The 16,647-nt window shown below is 51.1% G+C and overlaps 6 protein-coding genes across 6 annotated transcripts; 3 read left to right on the top strand and 3 right to left on the bottom strand.

Annotated features, from left to right (window-relative positions):
• Positions 1 to 151: 151 nt before the first annotated feature.
• On the bottom strand, positions 152 to 2,248 carry UCRPA7_7373 (putative hydantoinase protein; the record flags this gene model as incomplete). The annotated part of the gene is made up of 3 exons (XM_007919905.1): positions 152 to 400; positions 450 to 1,015; positions 1,084 to 2,248. The coding sequence occupies 3 exons, from the start codon at positions 2,246 to 2,248 to the stop codon at positions 152 to 154; spliced, it is 1,980 nt and encodes a 659-aa protein (XP_007918096.1).
• Positions 2,249 to 4,087: 1,839 nt separating this feature from the next.
• Positions 4,088 to 6,183, top strand: UCRPA7_7372 (putative siderochrome-iron transporter protein; the record flags this gene model as incomplete). The annotated part of the gene is made up of 5 exons (XM_007919904.1): positions 4,088 to 4,278; positions 4,342 to 4,365; positions 4,424 to 4,795; positions 4,873 to 6,027; positions 6,081 to 6,183. The coding sequence occupies 5 exons, from the start codon at positions 4,088 to 4,090 to the stop codon at positions 6,181 to 6,183; spliced, it is 1,845 nt and encodes a 614-aa protein (XP_007918095.1).
• Positions 6,184 to 6,778: 595 nt separating this feature from the next.
• Positions 6,779 to 8,418, top strand: UCRPA7_7371 (putative chlorogenic acid esterase precursor protein; the record flags this gene model as incomplete). The annotated part of the gene is made up of 5 exons (XM_007919903.1): positions 6,779 to 6,986; positions 7,038 to 7,257; positions 7,322 to 7,826; positions 7,883 to 8,013; positions 8,256 to 8,418. 5 exons carry the CDS (start codon positions 6,779 to 6,781, stop codon positions 8,416 to 8,418), a joined length of 1,227 nt encoding a protein of 408 aa, XP_007918094.1.
• A 439-nt stretch (positions 8,419 to 8,857) lies between these two features.
• On the top strand, positions 8,858 to 10,510 carry UCRPA7_7370 (putative penicillin-binding protein; the record flags this gene model as incomplete). Its single annotated transcript, XM_007919902.1, has 1 exon — positions 8,858 to 10,510. The coding sequence occupies one exon, from the start codon at positions 8,858 to 8,860 to the stop codon at positions 10,508 to 10,510; it is 1,653 nt and encodes a 550-aa protein (XP_007918093.1).
• A 3,391-nt stretch (positions 10,511 to 13,901) lies between these two features.
• On the bottom strand, positions 13,902 to 14,617 carry UCRPA7_7369 (putative glutathione-dependent formaldehyde-activating family gfa protein; the record flags this gene model as incomplete). The annotated part of the gene is made up of 2 exons (XM_007919901.1): positions 13,902 to 14,294; positions 14,348 to 14,617. The coding sequence occupies 2 exons, from the start codon at positions 14,615 to 14,617 to the stop codon at positions 13,902 to 13,904; spliced, it is 663 nt and encodes a 220-aa protein (XP_007918092.1).
• Positions 14,618 to 14,956: 339 nt separating this feature from the next.
• On the bottom strand, positions 14,957 to 15,887 carry UCRPA7_7368 (putative short chain oxidoreductase protein; the record flags this gene model as incomplete). The annotated part of the gene is made up of 2 exons (XM_007919900.1): positions 14,957 to 15,524; positions 15,616 to 15,887. The coding sequence occupies 2 exons, from the start codon at positions 15,885 to 15,887 to the stop codon at positions 14,957 to 14,959; spliced, it is 840 nt and encodes a 279-aa protein (XP_007918091.1).
• Positions 15,888 to 16,647: the final 760 nt, after the last annotated feature.

Raw genomic sequence — 16,647 nt, 5'->3', positions numbered from 1 at the left:
AGGCACTGCTGCCATGTTTCAACATACACTTCGAATTCAATAAACGACTCTTGTGGCATCGAATGCCATGGAAGTTAGATGCATGGTGATAGTCACTTTTGTAATTAAATACATATGCTTTTTTAATCCCATTAGCTTCTATATCTAAGCTTCATGCTTTTTGTTTGAACTCGTCAATAACGCTGATGGGCTTTGTATACTCGAGTGATGTGGTATACTCGTATGGAAGGTGGAACGCTTTGGGCCCAGCAATATCGAGTGCGCGTTGAGTAGCCCATAGAGGATGAGGAGCCATTATCATCACAGAGACCTTCAAGCCGTATCTATATTCTTGAACACCAACCGCCTCACCGGTGGCTGTGTCAATCAAGAATATCAAGTCGGGGACAGTAGCAAGAACCTGAAACGAGTCAGTCGAAGCGAATTACAGACGCATTGAGATGACCTACTGTTTCTGAGCCATCTGACTTTTTCCCAATAACACAAAGATTTTCGTTCATGAATGGGACGCCGATCTCCTCGTATTCTGAGCCGACAACATCGCTTGCCATCTCTCTTTCGCCTTCGCTCAGCTTCTCCAATGTTACCTTCCCAAGGCTGTGAGCGGTAGTTGTGATTTTTGTCTCGACACTGCGAATTTTCCCCTGGAAAATAACCTTGGCGCTTTTCGGTCCGCCTGCGGCCTCGATTAACGCCGTGGTAATTGTTGACAACGTGGCGGTTTGCTGTGCCTTGGCCACCACACGTCCTAATCGCCAAGCTAACGAGTATGTATTCGGAATGCCTACCTCGCGCATGAGCTTCCCCGAGATAGGTCGACCGGCGGCCCCTGCAGCGGAGCCCATACCCACACAAGCAATGCGAATATCTCTTCCAGCTGTTGTTTCATCTACCTGATTATCCGGAATCTTGACTGTTTGACCGGTACCGCTGCATAAAAAGACCGGAAGAAGTTCGTTGATAGACTTGGCATTGATGTACTGGGAAACCATCTCAAAATTTGGGTATGCCCGACCTGTGTATAGTAGACAATAAGTGAGCAACTTCAACCCGTGGAGGTCTGTAATCAAGGTTCAAGCTTACCCATCATGTCACCGTCTACCGTCGGTATGTTGTAGTATCTTGAACTACCCCAAACCAGAGTCCCTACACCGTTAGCTCCTCCTATCTCTGTTGCTACCAGTCTATGGAACTGGACATTCATCTCTTTCTCCATCGCCTGCATAGCATGCCAGACGCCGTCACCACCTGGCCGCTCAATACTGACTGCTGGTGTACCAACACTGGCTACAGGGGGCATCATCTCATCGTCCTTAAGATCTTCAATCCGCATGATTTTGATGCTCTCGCCTTCAAGAAGTAGCTGCCTCATATGTAGATACGGAGCATATGGGCTCCCGCCGCCGCCGCACCCGAGAAGGTAGCAGCCTATTTCTAAAAACTTGAGGTCTGTCTCTGTAAGGACCCATTCACCGTTAGAATTTATAGTGGGTTTGTATGTGCTGAGGTCGATCTTCTTATCGTCATCTCCTGCATCATCAATATCATGGTTTTTTGTCTCTTCGTGCAGCTCATGCTCCAGCACTTCTTCAGAAGAAGTGGTATCCAACATCTCGGCGTACACTCGCGCATGATCTGCTGGCAGTGCAACCTCTACTTTGATGGATGTCTGGCCCTCGGTGTAGGGGACCCCAGCAACCTCCTCCAGCAAAATTGTAGGTTCGCTACCATCACCGCCTTTGGCGATAGCATTCGCAATAGCCTGTGCTTTGACATCCGCAATGCCGCGTTGGATGTCTGAGCCAAACACAATTTTCTCGGCCGCACCATGAATTTTTGCTATGGCAGCACCAATGGCATTAGCAACGCCAGCGTGTTCAGGCAGTACGACCTTGCTGGCACCTTTAAGGTCAGGCGGACAGAGAATGGCGCCACCCCCAACAAGAATGACAGTACATGGATCGGGAGACAGCTTGGCCTTGTCGATCACTGATTCGAGCATTTTCTTGATTTGAGCCTGAGCCTTGCCAACGATGTCTCCCGGAAGGGAGACTTGAGAAGTCCCAACATCGGCCCCTTGGGCTACAGCAACATCGGTCGCGGTCGCGACTGACCCTCCAAAGCATAGAGCCTTGGTAGTAAGCTCATGACCAACACTGTCAGGACCCACTGCAACATTTGCGTTGTCCCCTCCAGAAACATGGAGAATAGAGCCACCACCAAGACCGATACTCTCTACTGAAGGCATCTCCAGATTTACCTTTACACCGGCGAGAGCTGTATAGCTTTTAGATAATCTGGGATATCCATTCTTCATTAGATACCCTACATCGCACGTAGTGCCGCCAATATCGACTACAATGCTTCCAGTTTGTTCAATTGCTGACTGGGCCAAAAAAGCTGCTCCACGGATAGAGTTCGTTGGGCCGGAAGAGAATATTCGAATAGGCGCTTGCAATGCCTCCGAGAAAGGCAGCAAATGGCCAGCATTTGATGTCAAGTATAGTGGGCATTGTAGGCCTATCCGATGCATGGCGCCGATGAATGCAAAGATCGTTCGTCGTGCAAAGTTAAGAATAGAAGCATTGAGTATCGCAGCATTCTCGCGTGCTAGCAACCCCGGACCGGCAATGTTATGTGACAGGACGATGTTCACGTTGTCGCCAAGCTCGGCCCGGAGGATGTTGTGCACTGCATCTTCCTGTTTATATTGGGAGTCCGTGGCAGCACCAATACCTATAATCACAACATTCTTCAAGCCTTTCGACTTTATGATGGAGGCTTGCTCTTTGATGGTAGCCTCTTCGATGGGTGCGATGAGGGTGCCATCAATATTGCATCCACCAGGAATAATAGCAGAATGCCCATGAACAATCTTCTTGAGGCCGGAAGGCCAATCTGCAAAAGGAGGTGTACCCCTTGAGAAGTTGTAAGATGCTAAACGGAGGACCGCGACTTTCTCGACACGAGCCGAGTCCCTTTCAATAATAGCATTGAGAAAATGAGTAGTGCCAATAGCTAGTGCGGTAACATCCTCTGGCTTCGCGGTGGATTTTTCAAGGAGAGCTCTCAGAGTTTCATAGACTGATAAGGTCACATTTGAGGTGGTCGATGTCTTGTGAGCTGAAACCACGGCGTCTGTACTAGACTTGGACATGTCCAGCAGCACACTGTCTGTGTTGGTCCCTTCTCAATTGTTAGCCCACCTGTCCCATAGCAATTGCGACGATTAGAAGCATGGTGCCATCTGCACAATATCCCTCACCTCCGACGTCGACTCCCACCACTAGTGTGGCTTTTGGCTCATTAGCCGCACTCATCTTGCTCGTGGGGGTCGTTGTATGCAATCTATGAAGGACAAATGAGAGCTGTTTCGGCCAAGCTCTCATATGCGGTGATTGTGCTCTTCAGATTGGCCCCTTTGGTAACCAGGTGGAATCTCGGCTAGAACTTTGCGGAAGCCGGCTGCGCCGTGAATGTGGCCTTTTGCGGTGACAACCTCCGTGCGATTCGGAGGTGGCTGAAAAACGGCCTCGGGCCAGATCGACAATTTGGGCCGCCGAGAGAGGAGAAGGCGCTCGGTTTGGGACACGGACTTGGCCTCCGTAAATGCGCGCTATCTCCTCGAGCTGGAAGCTATCTCTCGTACGCAAACGGTGGGGGTGCAATTCTGCTGGAATAGTCTTGTATCCGAGTATGCATCATTCCTTAGCGCCCCTTTTTCACGACCCCTAACCAGAATCTGGCTCCACCACAGCGCGGCCAGAGCAACCTCAAAGATTTACTCCCTACAGACGGCCGGGGACCTTCGTATCTCTGGCAGGCTGACTATTGGAATTGCATGAAAGATGATTTGGCTTTGATAACGACATTCCTGTGGGGTATCTCGACATTATTCCCTGCATGCAGCCAGATTGTCGCGTGCAGGGCTGCTGTATATAACTTCAGCGTCGCCAGTATCGTCGAGTTGCTTGCTTACGAGACCGACCACCACCCAAGACAAGACTCTTGCACCAGCCACAAGTCAATTGACTCATCTTGTCACATACTAAACACTGTACAGGGTGCTCAGTGTCAAGCGGCAACCATGGACATCACCACCGCCCGGGCCGAGGGCCAGAAGGATGCCGTCGAGAAGCTCCCTGGCGACGATGCTGGGACCGATATCGAGGTACAGAAGCCCTCTTCTGTCGCAAATGGCGAGATCGACGGTACCACCAAGATGGAGTCAATTATGGCGGTCTGGGGAAAGCACGGCAAATTGATTGTCATTCTTGTGTATGAGGTACCCAATACTCAAAGCGCGAAAGAAGTTACGTACTGACGAGTTGTGTACTACAGCATGATTCTGTCAATGATTACCTAGTAAGTCTACGCTACTCTGCAATATCCTGCCAACTGCCACAGACTAACACCAATATAGTGAGTTCGATAACACCACGATTTACACCTACTATGTGTACGCACAGTCGAACTTCAAGAAGATCTCAAACCTAGCAGCTTTAACAACAGCCGGTGGATTGTGCTTTGCCGTCCTCAAGCCCCTAGTTGCTAAGCTGTCCGATGTCTTCGGTCGTACCGAGCTGTATCCCGTCTGGCTCCTCTTCTATCTGGTGTCCTACGCCCTCTGCGCCAAGTCGCCCAATTATCAGAGCTATGCCGCCGGATACATGCTGCACATGTTCGCCCAGACTGGCGTCAATACGCTGAACGATATTCTCGCCGCCGATGTATCGTCAGCGAGGCAGCGTGGGTTGGCAGTGCAGTTGCAGTTCCTCCCCTTCATCTTCATGCCGTAAGAGCCCGATAACAAGCCTTCAATGTTCAATAGTTAGAAAGCTCTTTCCATGAATGCTAACTGAATCGTGCAAGATTTTCCTCGGCTTTCGTTACACAGTCCGTCATCAACGGAATTGGTTGGAGATGGGGAATCGGCATGTTGGCTCTCATTATGCCCGTGGGTCTTGGACCGTTGATTGGCGTTCTGTACGGCTACCAGCGAAAAGCCAAGAAGGCCGGCTACAAGGCCAAGATGGAGAAGATAACTGTCTACGAGTTCTGCTCTGAATTGGATCTCGGAGGTATGACCCTCTTCAGCGGAGGATTAGCCCTGGTCCTCCTTCCTGCTACCCTCGCTGGCACTCTCGAAAAGGGGTGGGAGACCGGCTGGGTTATTGCCTGCCTGGTCCTTGGCGCATTGATGCTCATTGCTCTTCCTCCCTACGAATACTACCTGGCCAAGCACCCGATCGTGCCTCCCTACTATCTCAGAGACCTCACCATCACCATCGCGCTCATCATGTACACACTCGACAGCTTGGCGCTAGGTGTGACTCACAGCTACTTTTACACCTGGTTGATTGTTGCGCGAGGCTACAAGATTCGGAATGCACTCTTCATTTATGATGCCAACCGAGCCATGCAGTGGTTCACGGGTCTGGTCATGGGTGGTCTTATGTGGTGGACGCGAAAGTACAAGTGGATCATTGTTGCTGGCTCCATCATCCGTATGATCGGCTACGGAGTCATGTTCCGCATTCGACACGCTGACAATCCGACCACCGGCGAGATTGTTGTCGTTCAAATGATTCAAGGTTTCGGAACTGGTCTGGTCGGCACTGGTTGTTTCGTCGCAGCCACCGTTTCTGTCCCGCACAAGGAAATTGCCCAGATTACGGCTTTGGCTGTCTGTCTTTCTACACTGGGATCAACCATTGGCACTGCTATCGGTGGTGGTATTTATACCAATCACTTCAAGCAGGAGCTAGTCAAGGAGCTTGGCAGCAATGGTACTGCCAAACTCATTGCTACTGTTTTCGACTCCATCACTGCTGGTCTGCCTGCCATGGGCACACCTCAAAGACAAGGAATCTCAAGAGCTGTAGGTGCCTTCGAGCCAATTTTATTTTCCTCGTATATTAACATGCTACAGTACAACACGATCATGGGCTATTTCACGTATGTTGGCTTTGGCTCTACTGTTCCGGGTCTGATCTTGTCCTGGTTCTTGCCTAACCGCGTTCTGACGTATGTTGAACACGCATTGCCGTTCCATGTATTGTTGCTAACTATCTTCTTAGGGACAAGCAAAACCTGGTGGAGGATGACCCTGCGGCGGAAGAGCTGAAGGACGTCAATGCTGTTGCTGCAAATGACGAGCCTGAGAAACCACGAACAACTTGAGCGAAGCCTTCAAACTCTCCAAGCTCGAGATCCATTAGGTAGCCGAAAAAGGCAACGAGTCCTGTTGTCTATCTTGAAGTAAGCAATTAGTAATTCAAGCGACCCATTGCTCAGCTGAGGACCCGGCCCTGCGTCCCATACCTTCGCCCATGTGCTGCCACCTTGCATTTGCATGATCAGGATTTGCATGTTCTAGAATTAGGCTTAATTATGGGGCCTAGAGCCGACTTGAGGATACTGATAAATACATGGTGGCATACGCGAGTCAAGTCGTGGTTTGTCTAGATGCTTCGATATAAGCATATGCAAGATGCGCAGCTTGGCGCCGGCTCTAGAGCGGATGCCCTCTCCGTGAAGGACCCCCACACCGCGCATAGGCCTGTGGCTTTTCGGGTGTCGTTATAGGCGCATTCCCGATGTTGCAACATTGCGTCTTGCGCCGGCAAAGAGGCGTGGTCTTGTGCCTCTGGCTATTTCTGCACTTTTGATGTTACTTTGCTGAAGCAGGCAAGCCTGGAAACTGCTACGCTTCCATCACGGCTCCCAGATAAGGCCGAGACAGCTGCAAACCTGCTCCTGTAAAGGAGGATCAAAGATGTCAATCATTGGCGAAAGTAAGCTCGGGGTAGACTATCTGACCGTTGAGTCGAGTTTCGGCTCGGTAAAGGGGTTCATCAACAAAGACTACCCCAATGTTGCCCAGTTTCTCGGCATCCGCTTTGCTGAGCCTCCGACCGGCCCCCGCCGATGGCTGCCGCCCGTTGCCAAAGCTCCGGCCGATCACATCGACGCAACGGAGTTTGGTCCGTCACCGCCCCAATGGAGTGGTAAGAATGCTTCCGTTTATAACACAGACGTCCCCGAACTTCGGATCAAGGATGGCACCTCAGAGGACTGCTTGTCGCTATGTATATATGTCCCGGAAAAGGCGGCAAAGGATCCTAAATCAGCAAAATTGCCCGTGATCGTATGGATTACTGGCGGTGCATTCCTCGTTGGTGGCAACACCATCCCGTATCAGAACCCGACTCCATGGGTTAACAGGAGTCAGAGACATATCGTGGTCTCCATCAAGTATGCCTATGATTAAAGCTCCTGCCTACCCCTCTCGGGTCATCACTGCTAACACCGACTACAGCTATCGTCTGACCATCTTTGGCTTTCCTAATGCCGCTGGCCTGCCTCCTCATGAACGTAATCTGGGCTTCTTGGATCAGAGACTGGGATTAGAATGGGTCCACAAGCACATCGCATCTTTCGGCGGAGATCCCTCACGTCTCACGCACTTTGGCCAGTCTGCGGGTGGGCGCAGCATTGACATACATACTTTCCTGTACCCAGACAATCCGCTCGTTCGCAACATAATATTGCACTCAGGCACGACTTTGCCTCGATTGCCAGTGCATGACCCGGAGCATACGTATTTCAGCTTCGTAGCCAAGTCTCTGGGATTCGAAGGCAAAGATGCGCAAGCAGAGCTGGAGTTCATGAGACAGCAGCCGGTTGAGAAGCTGATCGACTTTATTGAGAACCATTTCTACACCAAGACGGCGCCCTTCCTGGCTTTCCGGCCTGTTGTGGACAACTTCACCCTGTTTGATGACTATGAGGAGAGAGCCATCGCAGGAAAGTTCAGCAAGCTGGTACGTTCTGTCTTCTTTGACATCACAGATGCTCCTGAGACTAATTGAGCTGTCAGCCTGCCATCATCGGGACGATGAACGATGAGGGAAACTCTGTCGCGCCTTACAACCCAGACGGCGTCGACGTCGCGGCATCGGAGAAGATCACCAAGGGCTATTTTCTGGGGCCAGCAGTCAAGATAGCGCGGTACGCAGTCCCCTTCTCTCAAGAGTGCGAAGTCATCGGACTAACATGCTGATGTGCAGCGCTCGCTCCGCACATGCACCTACATTCCGGTTCCTCTTGAAGGATTTTGCCCCTCCTGGAAGCTGTTCGTGGCCAAACATCTCGCCGCGGCCGTGGTTGCGGGCTTATCATAGCTCAGATATGCCCCTTATCTTTGGAACGCATGACTGGGCGAGGGGTCCGTCAACAGACCTAGAGAAAAGGGTCTCTGAAGGGTGGCAGGATCTGTATGTTGCGTTTGCAGAGGATGGCCCAGATGGCCTGAGGAAGCTTGGATGGAATGACTTGAGCTCGGGCGAGGGCATTGTGCTCGGGCGTGGAGAGAAGGGGTGGGAGCTGGTAAAGTTAGAGGAGATCGACAATTAGGGAGACAGGCACCACATGGTTGACAACAGTCTATCGACATTACATTACTTAGCAGATTTTACCACCAGTAAATGCTACAAATGCGTGAGCGAGGACAATGTCAGAGTCATATCTAGGCATATAAATGAATTCGATATTAAACTCCAGAGATTTGGGAGAGTGGCCAAGAGAGTTGGCTTCATGTGCAGGGTTGACGGTGCCTAGCTAGACATGTTGTGCTTACCGTTAGGCGAGGGGCACGTCATGCCGCTTATTGACCTGCCTCAATCAGACAGCTACCTAGGTACCTAGAAATTCTATCAGCCAAGAACATCCGCTTCCGCCGCTGAACCACGATCCATCATGACGCAAACCTCAATCCGGTAGCTGTGGCTACTGTCAAATGCTCTGCTCTACTCTACATCAACTTAGCTAGCAGGGCTTAAATAGAGCAATTATAATGCTGGCGATGCGATGGTTGTGTGGAGGATTCTTGTTTGCGGTCGGCACCGTGGCAGCGCTGAACGATGCGCCACAGCGCCCCTTGGCAGGAGGTTCGAACGCTGAACGGCGGCCAAGAACATTCGATGCAGCGTTCACGGAGTACCTGGAGAAGATCGCCGAGCACTATCACATCTCGAGCCTTGTGGCTGCCATGGTCGATGGCGAGGAGACGTTCTTGAAAGCCTGGGGAACTGCGATTTTGCCCGATGTTCCAACGACGGAGGATACGCTGTATTACGTGGGCTCGACCACCAAGTCATTCACAGCAACGTCGCTGCTGGCGGTCCTGGATGATCTGCAGCACCAAGAGTCGAGGTCTGAACCGGTCACACTGCAGACGCGCATCTCATCCATCATCCCAGATGACTTCGTTTTGCCTGACACATACGCGACCGCCCACGCCACAATTGAGGACGCTCTTGCGCACCGCCTAGGCTTCATCGGCCATGACCTGTGCTACGGCGGGCCCAACTACACCGTCCGGGATGTTGTCCGCGCGCTTCGACATCTGCCAATGGCCGAGGAACTGCGCGCCAAATTTCAGTATCTCAACATCGGGTACATGATCGTGCAGCACGTGGTCGAAACCCTCACAGGCAAATTCATCGGCGATGTTCACAAGGAACGTATATGGGACCCCCTGGGGATGGACTCCACCTTCATCACTCTCGACGACGCGCTGGCATCAGAGAAGCCGTTTGCCCATGGGTACTCCTGGAACCCGTTCAACAAGACGCAGGGTCATCAGCCGTGGACGGACACGACACTCGTCGGTGGAGGCGGTATCATCACCTCGATCAAGGACTTCGGAAAGTATCTACATGCACTCGTACACCGGAAATTGCCGCTGCCGGGTGACCTACAAGACGAGCTCTTCAAGCCGCGGATGATAGTGGGGAGCAAGGGCGTCTCTGATCATATGAGTGATATGCTCTACGGTCTAGGGTGGGATGTTACCAGCTATCGCGGGCACCGCCTGATTCAGCACTCGGGGGAGATTAGCGGCTTCTCGTCGAACATCGTCTTCCTCCCGGAGAAGAAGTTTGGCCTGGCGATGATGATCAACGCTGACGACAACGGGGGCATCGCAAATAACGTGTTGTGTTTGTATCTGCTTGAACGGTTTCTGGAAATCCCAGAGGAAGACTGGGAGGACATCGTTCCGCACTGGGACGAGGTTGAAAGGGCGAAACTCGACTTCTTTCTCCACGCCAGAGACATCCTTTATCCTGGCGTTCCAAGCCCACCGATCCCGCCGTCATTGCCGCTGGGGGAGTATGCTGGAACGTACTCCCATCCTGCGTACCGAGAGATTACCCTCGAATTGCGCGAGCCGCGTGCGGGACTTCCTCTCGCAAAGCATACGAAAGAAGTCCTCCACACTGACATACGCCGCCTTGTGAATGTGACAGTTGACTTGGAACATGTTTCAGGCGAGTTCTTCGCGGCTTGGACGGACTTGGAAGTCACGGCGCCCTTTGTCAGAGGTGCCGTCCCTGCACAGTTCGAAATTGGGAGTGACGGAAAAGTCCAGAAGATGGGTCTTCAGTTTGAGATAGGCCATCAGTCTCAAGATAAGGAATCTTTGGTTTGGTTTGATAAGCTTTGACGGTAATCAGATATTGGAGCGTGAAAAATATTGATGACTTGCTCTCTTATGCGAAATCCAGGACTTAAAGATTTATAAACATCCTCTGAACATTGTTGAACTCTCGTCGAGTAACCTATCCCTTCTCCTCCAGTGAAGATTCGGTCCACTCTGCTTTCTTTGGACTTTCCATCTGCTGTCTCAGAGCGAGCCACGCTTTCATTTGATAGCTGCCTAGCGTGGCTACCTTTTCCTTCCATTCACTCTCTCCTGCTTCTTCTTCTATTTCCAAAACTCCCTTCCTCTATCCACCGCCGAACAGTACCAAACAAGTCACGATCGTCAGATTCAGACCGAACGAATCACCTTCTTTACTCACACTTGTATTCTTCTCAGCCGCATGCAGCGTGCCATCATCGTGATCGCTCATGGCGGAAAAAGATAACAAGGTCCTGGAGGACTTCAGCGAGTAAGACTCCTCTTCATGTCCCGCATGATACACTTTTCTTGGGCAGACTCTAATAGTCTCTAGCATGCTGAACTCTGAGAACTTCGCTGATGCCACAGTTACTTGTGGCAGCCGCACTTGGAAGATACACAAGCTCATCGTGTGCCGCCGTTCCAGCTGGTTCACTAAAGCCTTCTCTGGAAACTTCAAGGTACCTTCTGAACAAATCATCTATCATCTCACTCATGCTTACGATGGCAGGAGGGTGCCACTGGAGCAGTAGTGCTCGAGGAGTTGGACAGCGAGCATGTCGGCTGGCTAATTCGGTATCTCTATGCTGGAAATGGTAGGTCATGTTCTAGGTTTCAAGTTCCATGACTAATATTACTAGCCGAATTCCTTGACCCTCTGCTGGTCGACGATGCTACCGTCCACGAAAACTGTGTCAATCTTTACAGGATTGGCGATTATTTCGCCCTTGACCCGCTGATGGAGATTGCATGCAAAGCCTTGAGACGCCACAACAGACATATAGCAGCTGCTTTTCAGCATTGCTATGTTCGGAACCCCCGTCATTGCCTGAATGCCGAATACAAAGCGCGGTTCTTCTCGCACGCCAAGACTTCGTTCACCTTTCAGTACCAGGCTTTGCAAGACGCATTCTTGCATTTCTTTCGGTGTACCCGCTTCCTCATCCTAGCGGATCCAGCTGTTCATACACTTCTCGAAGATATTCCCAGATTTGGACAGTTGGTACTCCGTGATATATGGATAGGAAAGAATGAAGGAATCTGCCAACGGAGTCTCCCAACTGCGTGTGACACATGCGGCAAAATTGTGAGCCGCAGAAGGAATAGATTCATAAGGCACACTTCGAATTGCAATTATGTGGAAGAAGGCGATCAGATTTCTGAAACCTTCGGGTTTTGTGGCAAATGTTACAGCGAGGAGAGCGGCTCAGAGGACGAGGAGGACGCTGGCGGGGAATCTTCCGAATCCGACAGTGAAGTGGATTGGTGACTCTTCGAATAGCGATGAAGATATTGCCTTTTAAGATCTTTCTAATGTCACACGATGCTCCCCAATTTAAGTTAGCTAGCTCATATGTTCAGTATCGTCACCACATTGTTTTAAAGAAAAGGCGCAAGCTTAAGCATGCTCTCTGTCGTCTCATATTTTCTAGAACATTAAAAAACTCTCAATTTCCAAAGCCATATAAGGCGAGTGCCAGGTAGTCTGCTAAATTTAGGCAACCCCCAAGACGCTCTTGCTATTTGTGATTTGTCGTTGCTCTACCACCTTCTCCCCAAACCCTTCCCCTAAAACATACTCGAGATCAAAACTTCGGCAAGCACTTCAGCGTAAAGAGAGTCTCAGAATGGCGTCATCTCGCGATGACAAAAACACGGCTATAAGCGTCTCGTCTCAGTACGATTCTGACGACTTGACTAGGTATTTCTTCATTCGACGGCTTCGTTTCCCTTGCTGTTTCTTAACACGAGTAGCATGCTGGAGAGCGGCAACTTCGCTGATGCCACCATTATTTGTGGTGACCGTACCTGGAGGGTACACAGATGCATTATGGCACGCAGATGTCAGTGGTTCGCGAAGGCTTTCGGAGGGAAATATATCGTAAAGCATCCTCTTTCCCGTTTTTACCCGTGGCGATGTCACTAATTATCCATGTAGGAATCCACCACGGCAAGAGTTGAGATCCAGGATTATGAGGCAGAGCAGGTGGAGTGGATGATCAAGTTCATATATGCTGGAAAAGGTGAGCGTGATACCGAGACTCGCAAGAAAATCACCTAAATTTTTCATTTTTATTAGCTTCGTTCGTGGCGAATCTGTTGACCAACAAAGAGACGGTGCATGCAACCTGCGTGAAGCTTTTTATTACCGGCGACTACTTTCAACTGCCAAGGCTCGTGAATATCGCCTGCGAGGCATTGATGGCACATAATCGCAAATTAGCACCAGACTACCAAAGGGCAGTAATCAAATCAAGACATGAGCACCGCCATCACACCTTTTCTAGACCGCCCATCGACTTCTTTGACGACGCTTATCTGCAAAGGTTCTTCCAGCAAGCCAAAATTGTCTTCGGCAATGATTTGGAGTCATGGAAACCTATTCGAGAGGCCTTCTATCATTTCTTCGACTGCACTCGATTCTTCGTCCTGGAAGACGACGAAATCCACGACTATCTTGATAACGTGCCTCGCCTGGCTCAACTGCTCCTACGAAGACTGACGACAGATGAGCAGATCTTCGACCACAGTCTACCTTTTGGCTGCGAAGACTGTGACGAAATCGCCTTGGAGTCCAACGACAAGGAGCTTTTCTTCTTCACCACCTGGCCAGTTCACGACTTGGATTCGAAGGGCTACAGTCAAAATCGGGAAGGAAGATGCAACAAATGCTGTCTTGAGCGGGAGTGATATTAAAGTGTGAAATTTAGATCTCATTGGTCCTCACGACCTCCGATCGCTCAGGGGATACGGCTAAATAAAAAAAAAGTACACCAGCTGGTTTGCCACAATGAGTCATTTGCAATCAGAATCAGATATAAGTTCTCTGTTCAGGTGGAAAGGCCGAGCCGAATCAGGGTCGGTCTGCATTCTGGAGAGCATTCAGAAGCCCTTAGCGTTCACGATATTACCGGCACACTTCAGTCATTTGCTGTCGCTTAGCTTTACCAGATTACCAAAGATGGAGCAATTCTTCCCAATCTCAAATTCCATTGGCTAACAATGTGAGATGCAAAATAAAATGCCAGCACTCATTGGGCTTGTGTTTGACCTTCTCATGTATATTTCGAACCAAACCATCGACGAAGGCCTGACTCACGCCGATTGAATGTGATAAAAACGTAGTCATGCTCTGATAGCCGAAGGGGCGGCCTCAGGAAACTTCGTGCAACGGTCATGGCTTACAGATGGCTCAAGTCCACTGGACAGCATCTCAGCTACTCCCATCCTTCTTCTGCTTCTTCGACTGCCGCTCGATGACGTCTCCATCATCATCAACCTTATCACTCTTGCCATCAAGCCCTGCCCATTTGTCCAGGCCGTCGTCCTTGAAGTCGACCACGCGCTGCGTGTAGAACATGTGGCACTGAGCCTTGAACGCCTCACGACCCTTCTTAGTGTTGATGCCGTCTATCAGAGTTGGGAACAGCAGGATCATGTTCCGCCCCTCATCCATGATGGGGGTCCGGCAGTAGGCGCACTGCACCTTGCATGGAAGATGGTGCTCGGTGGACTTGGACGAAGAGTCGTACCAGCCCAGATCATGATGCCCCTGTGTGAAGTGGATATCGTCCTTCTCGAAGATGGCCGCCCACTGAAATGGGGCCTGACAGGTGGTATCAGCACTCGCTTGCGGCGGGGTTATGGGGGGTTGCTTACACCATGCAGGCGCTGACACGTTGTGCAGTGACAATACTTGGCAGCGAGAGGTTTGTCTCTGCTCAACTGATACTTGATCTTGCCACAGTGACATTTTCCATTCCACTTGACGTCGAATTCCTCGTCGTCTTCGTGAATCTTGTACGGAGCGCGGTGCTTCCACTCGTCCTCCTTGCGGTGGGTGGTTGAGCCCGCCTGGTATTGGTGGTCGTCGTCCCCACCACCACCACCACCGCTGTCGCTGCTGTTGGCACCGTTCTCCCGCGCCATAATTCCCTACTTTGGCCGATGGCAACTCTTGCGTGTTCGCGCGACAAAGGAGGGTGCTTTTCCTTGATCAAAAGCGCTGTATTTGTTAGAGTTACATACATCCGACAATTGAGCAGCTCAGTTGTTGAATCGACACAAATGAAGCCGTCAGGGGCACGGGCTTTGACGTCATCACAATCGGCTAAGACACGCCCAAATCGTGACGCGTCGACAGAGCTGCTGAAGCTCACTCACCGCGGGCGTCTGGGGTAAGCTAGCAGAAGAAATACGCTTGATGACAAACAGGGTTGTACTACAAACGGCTTTCATTGTTTTGTAAGGCAATGAGCAGCACTCCCACTAATCATACGCTGTTGCCGTTGCTATCTCCCAGGTCGCGTCCAAGTCCTTGCTAACATGCTCGACCTTCCCCCTGATCCTCTTCAGGGCATCAATGCCCAGCGGCAGCCTCAAGATCTTTCCCTTCAGCGAGCCCGCCAGACCTTCTCCAGTGACGACCTCGAAGATGACGTCTACAGCCTTCTCCGGATCTCCAATCTGCTTTCCTGCCATTGACTGAAACTTCCCAATGGCCTCATCGACAGCTGTTCCGCGATATGGCTCACTCAGCCCGCTCTCGTTTAGCACAAACGCATTAAGGAAGTTCGTTCGGAACTGACCCGGCTCCACGACGAGCGTTGAGATGCCGAACTCGGCCATTTCCTTCGACAGTGCCTCGCTGAGGCCCTCGAGAGCGAACTTGCTCGCCGCGTACAGACCGCAGGATGGATTGCCATCCTGCCCGCCAACGCTGCTCACGTTGATGATGGTGCCAGTGCGCCGAGTTCGCATGCCAGGGAGGACCGCCTGGATTGCATAGAGGGGGCCGAAGAAGTTGGTCCGCATCTGGACCGTGGTCTCTGAGTCGCTATCACCAATGTTAGCAGGTGTCCCAGAGCAGGCTTTGTGTCGATGGCAGCACTTGCCTGAAGTCCTCGATTGCACCAAGCAAAGAGTACCCTGCATTGTTGACAAGAACATCAATCGTTCCATATAGGGTTTCGGCTTTTTGGATCTTGTCGATAATGCTCTTCTGTGACTCGGTCATGTCTAACTCGATGATCTTTCCACCAAGAGACTCAATCGACTTGACAGCCTCCGCGGAGCGCCCCTTGTTACGCACAGTCCCGACGACATTGTGTCCAGCTCTGAGAGCCTTCCGACTGAGCGCCAGCCCAAAGCCATTCGAGGCTCCAGTTATTAGCCAGACTAGAGGTGCCACACGAGACATGATGCTTGAATAAATATCTTATTATGAATAAGTAATTGTTCTCCTGAGAGATCGAGAGCAGAGTCGATTGCTGTTGTCTATGTGATTAAGAGGGACCACGACTATACCAAGTAAAACAAGAACACCATGAAGACATGCGAATAACCTAAGGTATTGCGTTTTCGACTTTATGTGACGTCTCAAAGGAACCGGTATGTATCACCTATCGCCGTTTCATTATCGCCGATGCCGATGGTTTCGGCCTCCACGCACTCCACATTTGCGCCGGCGCACACCCCACAGCGCGCTCAACGGACGTCAACTTCCGCTTCAACAGATCCTTCTGCTACTTGACATGTTGGTCTCTATAAAGACAAGACGCAAGATATGCACTTCATACGTGAAGGTACACGTGATCAAATTCCCAAATGTCCCCTGCGAATCAGCAGACCTGCCATGTGTGCCGCTCATGAACCGGAGCCGCACCGGGTGGAGTCCGGGCGCTAGAGCGGCCGCCAGGCACAGCCCATCCCCTACCGTCCTCCGACGCCGTTCTTATTTATCAGAGCTGCACTCCGGTAACCCGGATGGTGGCCCACCTTATCGGGAAGCTTCGCAACGTCTTGAAGGATTCGAAGAGTGGTGCGTGCATAACCGCACCTTGCGTATGTCGCGCGTATATGCAAGTCCACTCAAACGAGTTGCCGTTTTTGGCAAAATATCGATGCCTCACTGCCAAGGTGAAGGAACAGCTTCTTCCTCGGCGTCAGCGCGACATTGG

Source organism: Phaeoacremonium minimum, assembly GCF_000392275.1.
Source record: "Phaeoacremonium minimum UCRPA7 unplaced genomic scaffold PA7_03_scaffold_518, whole genome shotgun sequence".
NCBI classification, from domain to species: domain Eukaryota; kingdom Fungi; phylum Ascomycota; class Sordariomycetes; order Togniniales; family Togniniaceae; genus Phaeoacremonium; species Phaeoacremonium minimum.
The sequence above is the reverse complement of the archived record's forward strand: the minus strand, read 5'-3'. Positions and strand labels throughout refer to the sequence as shown.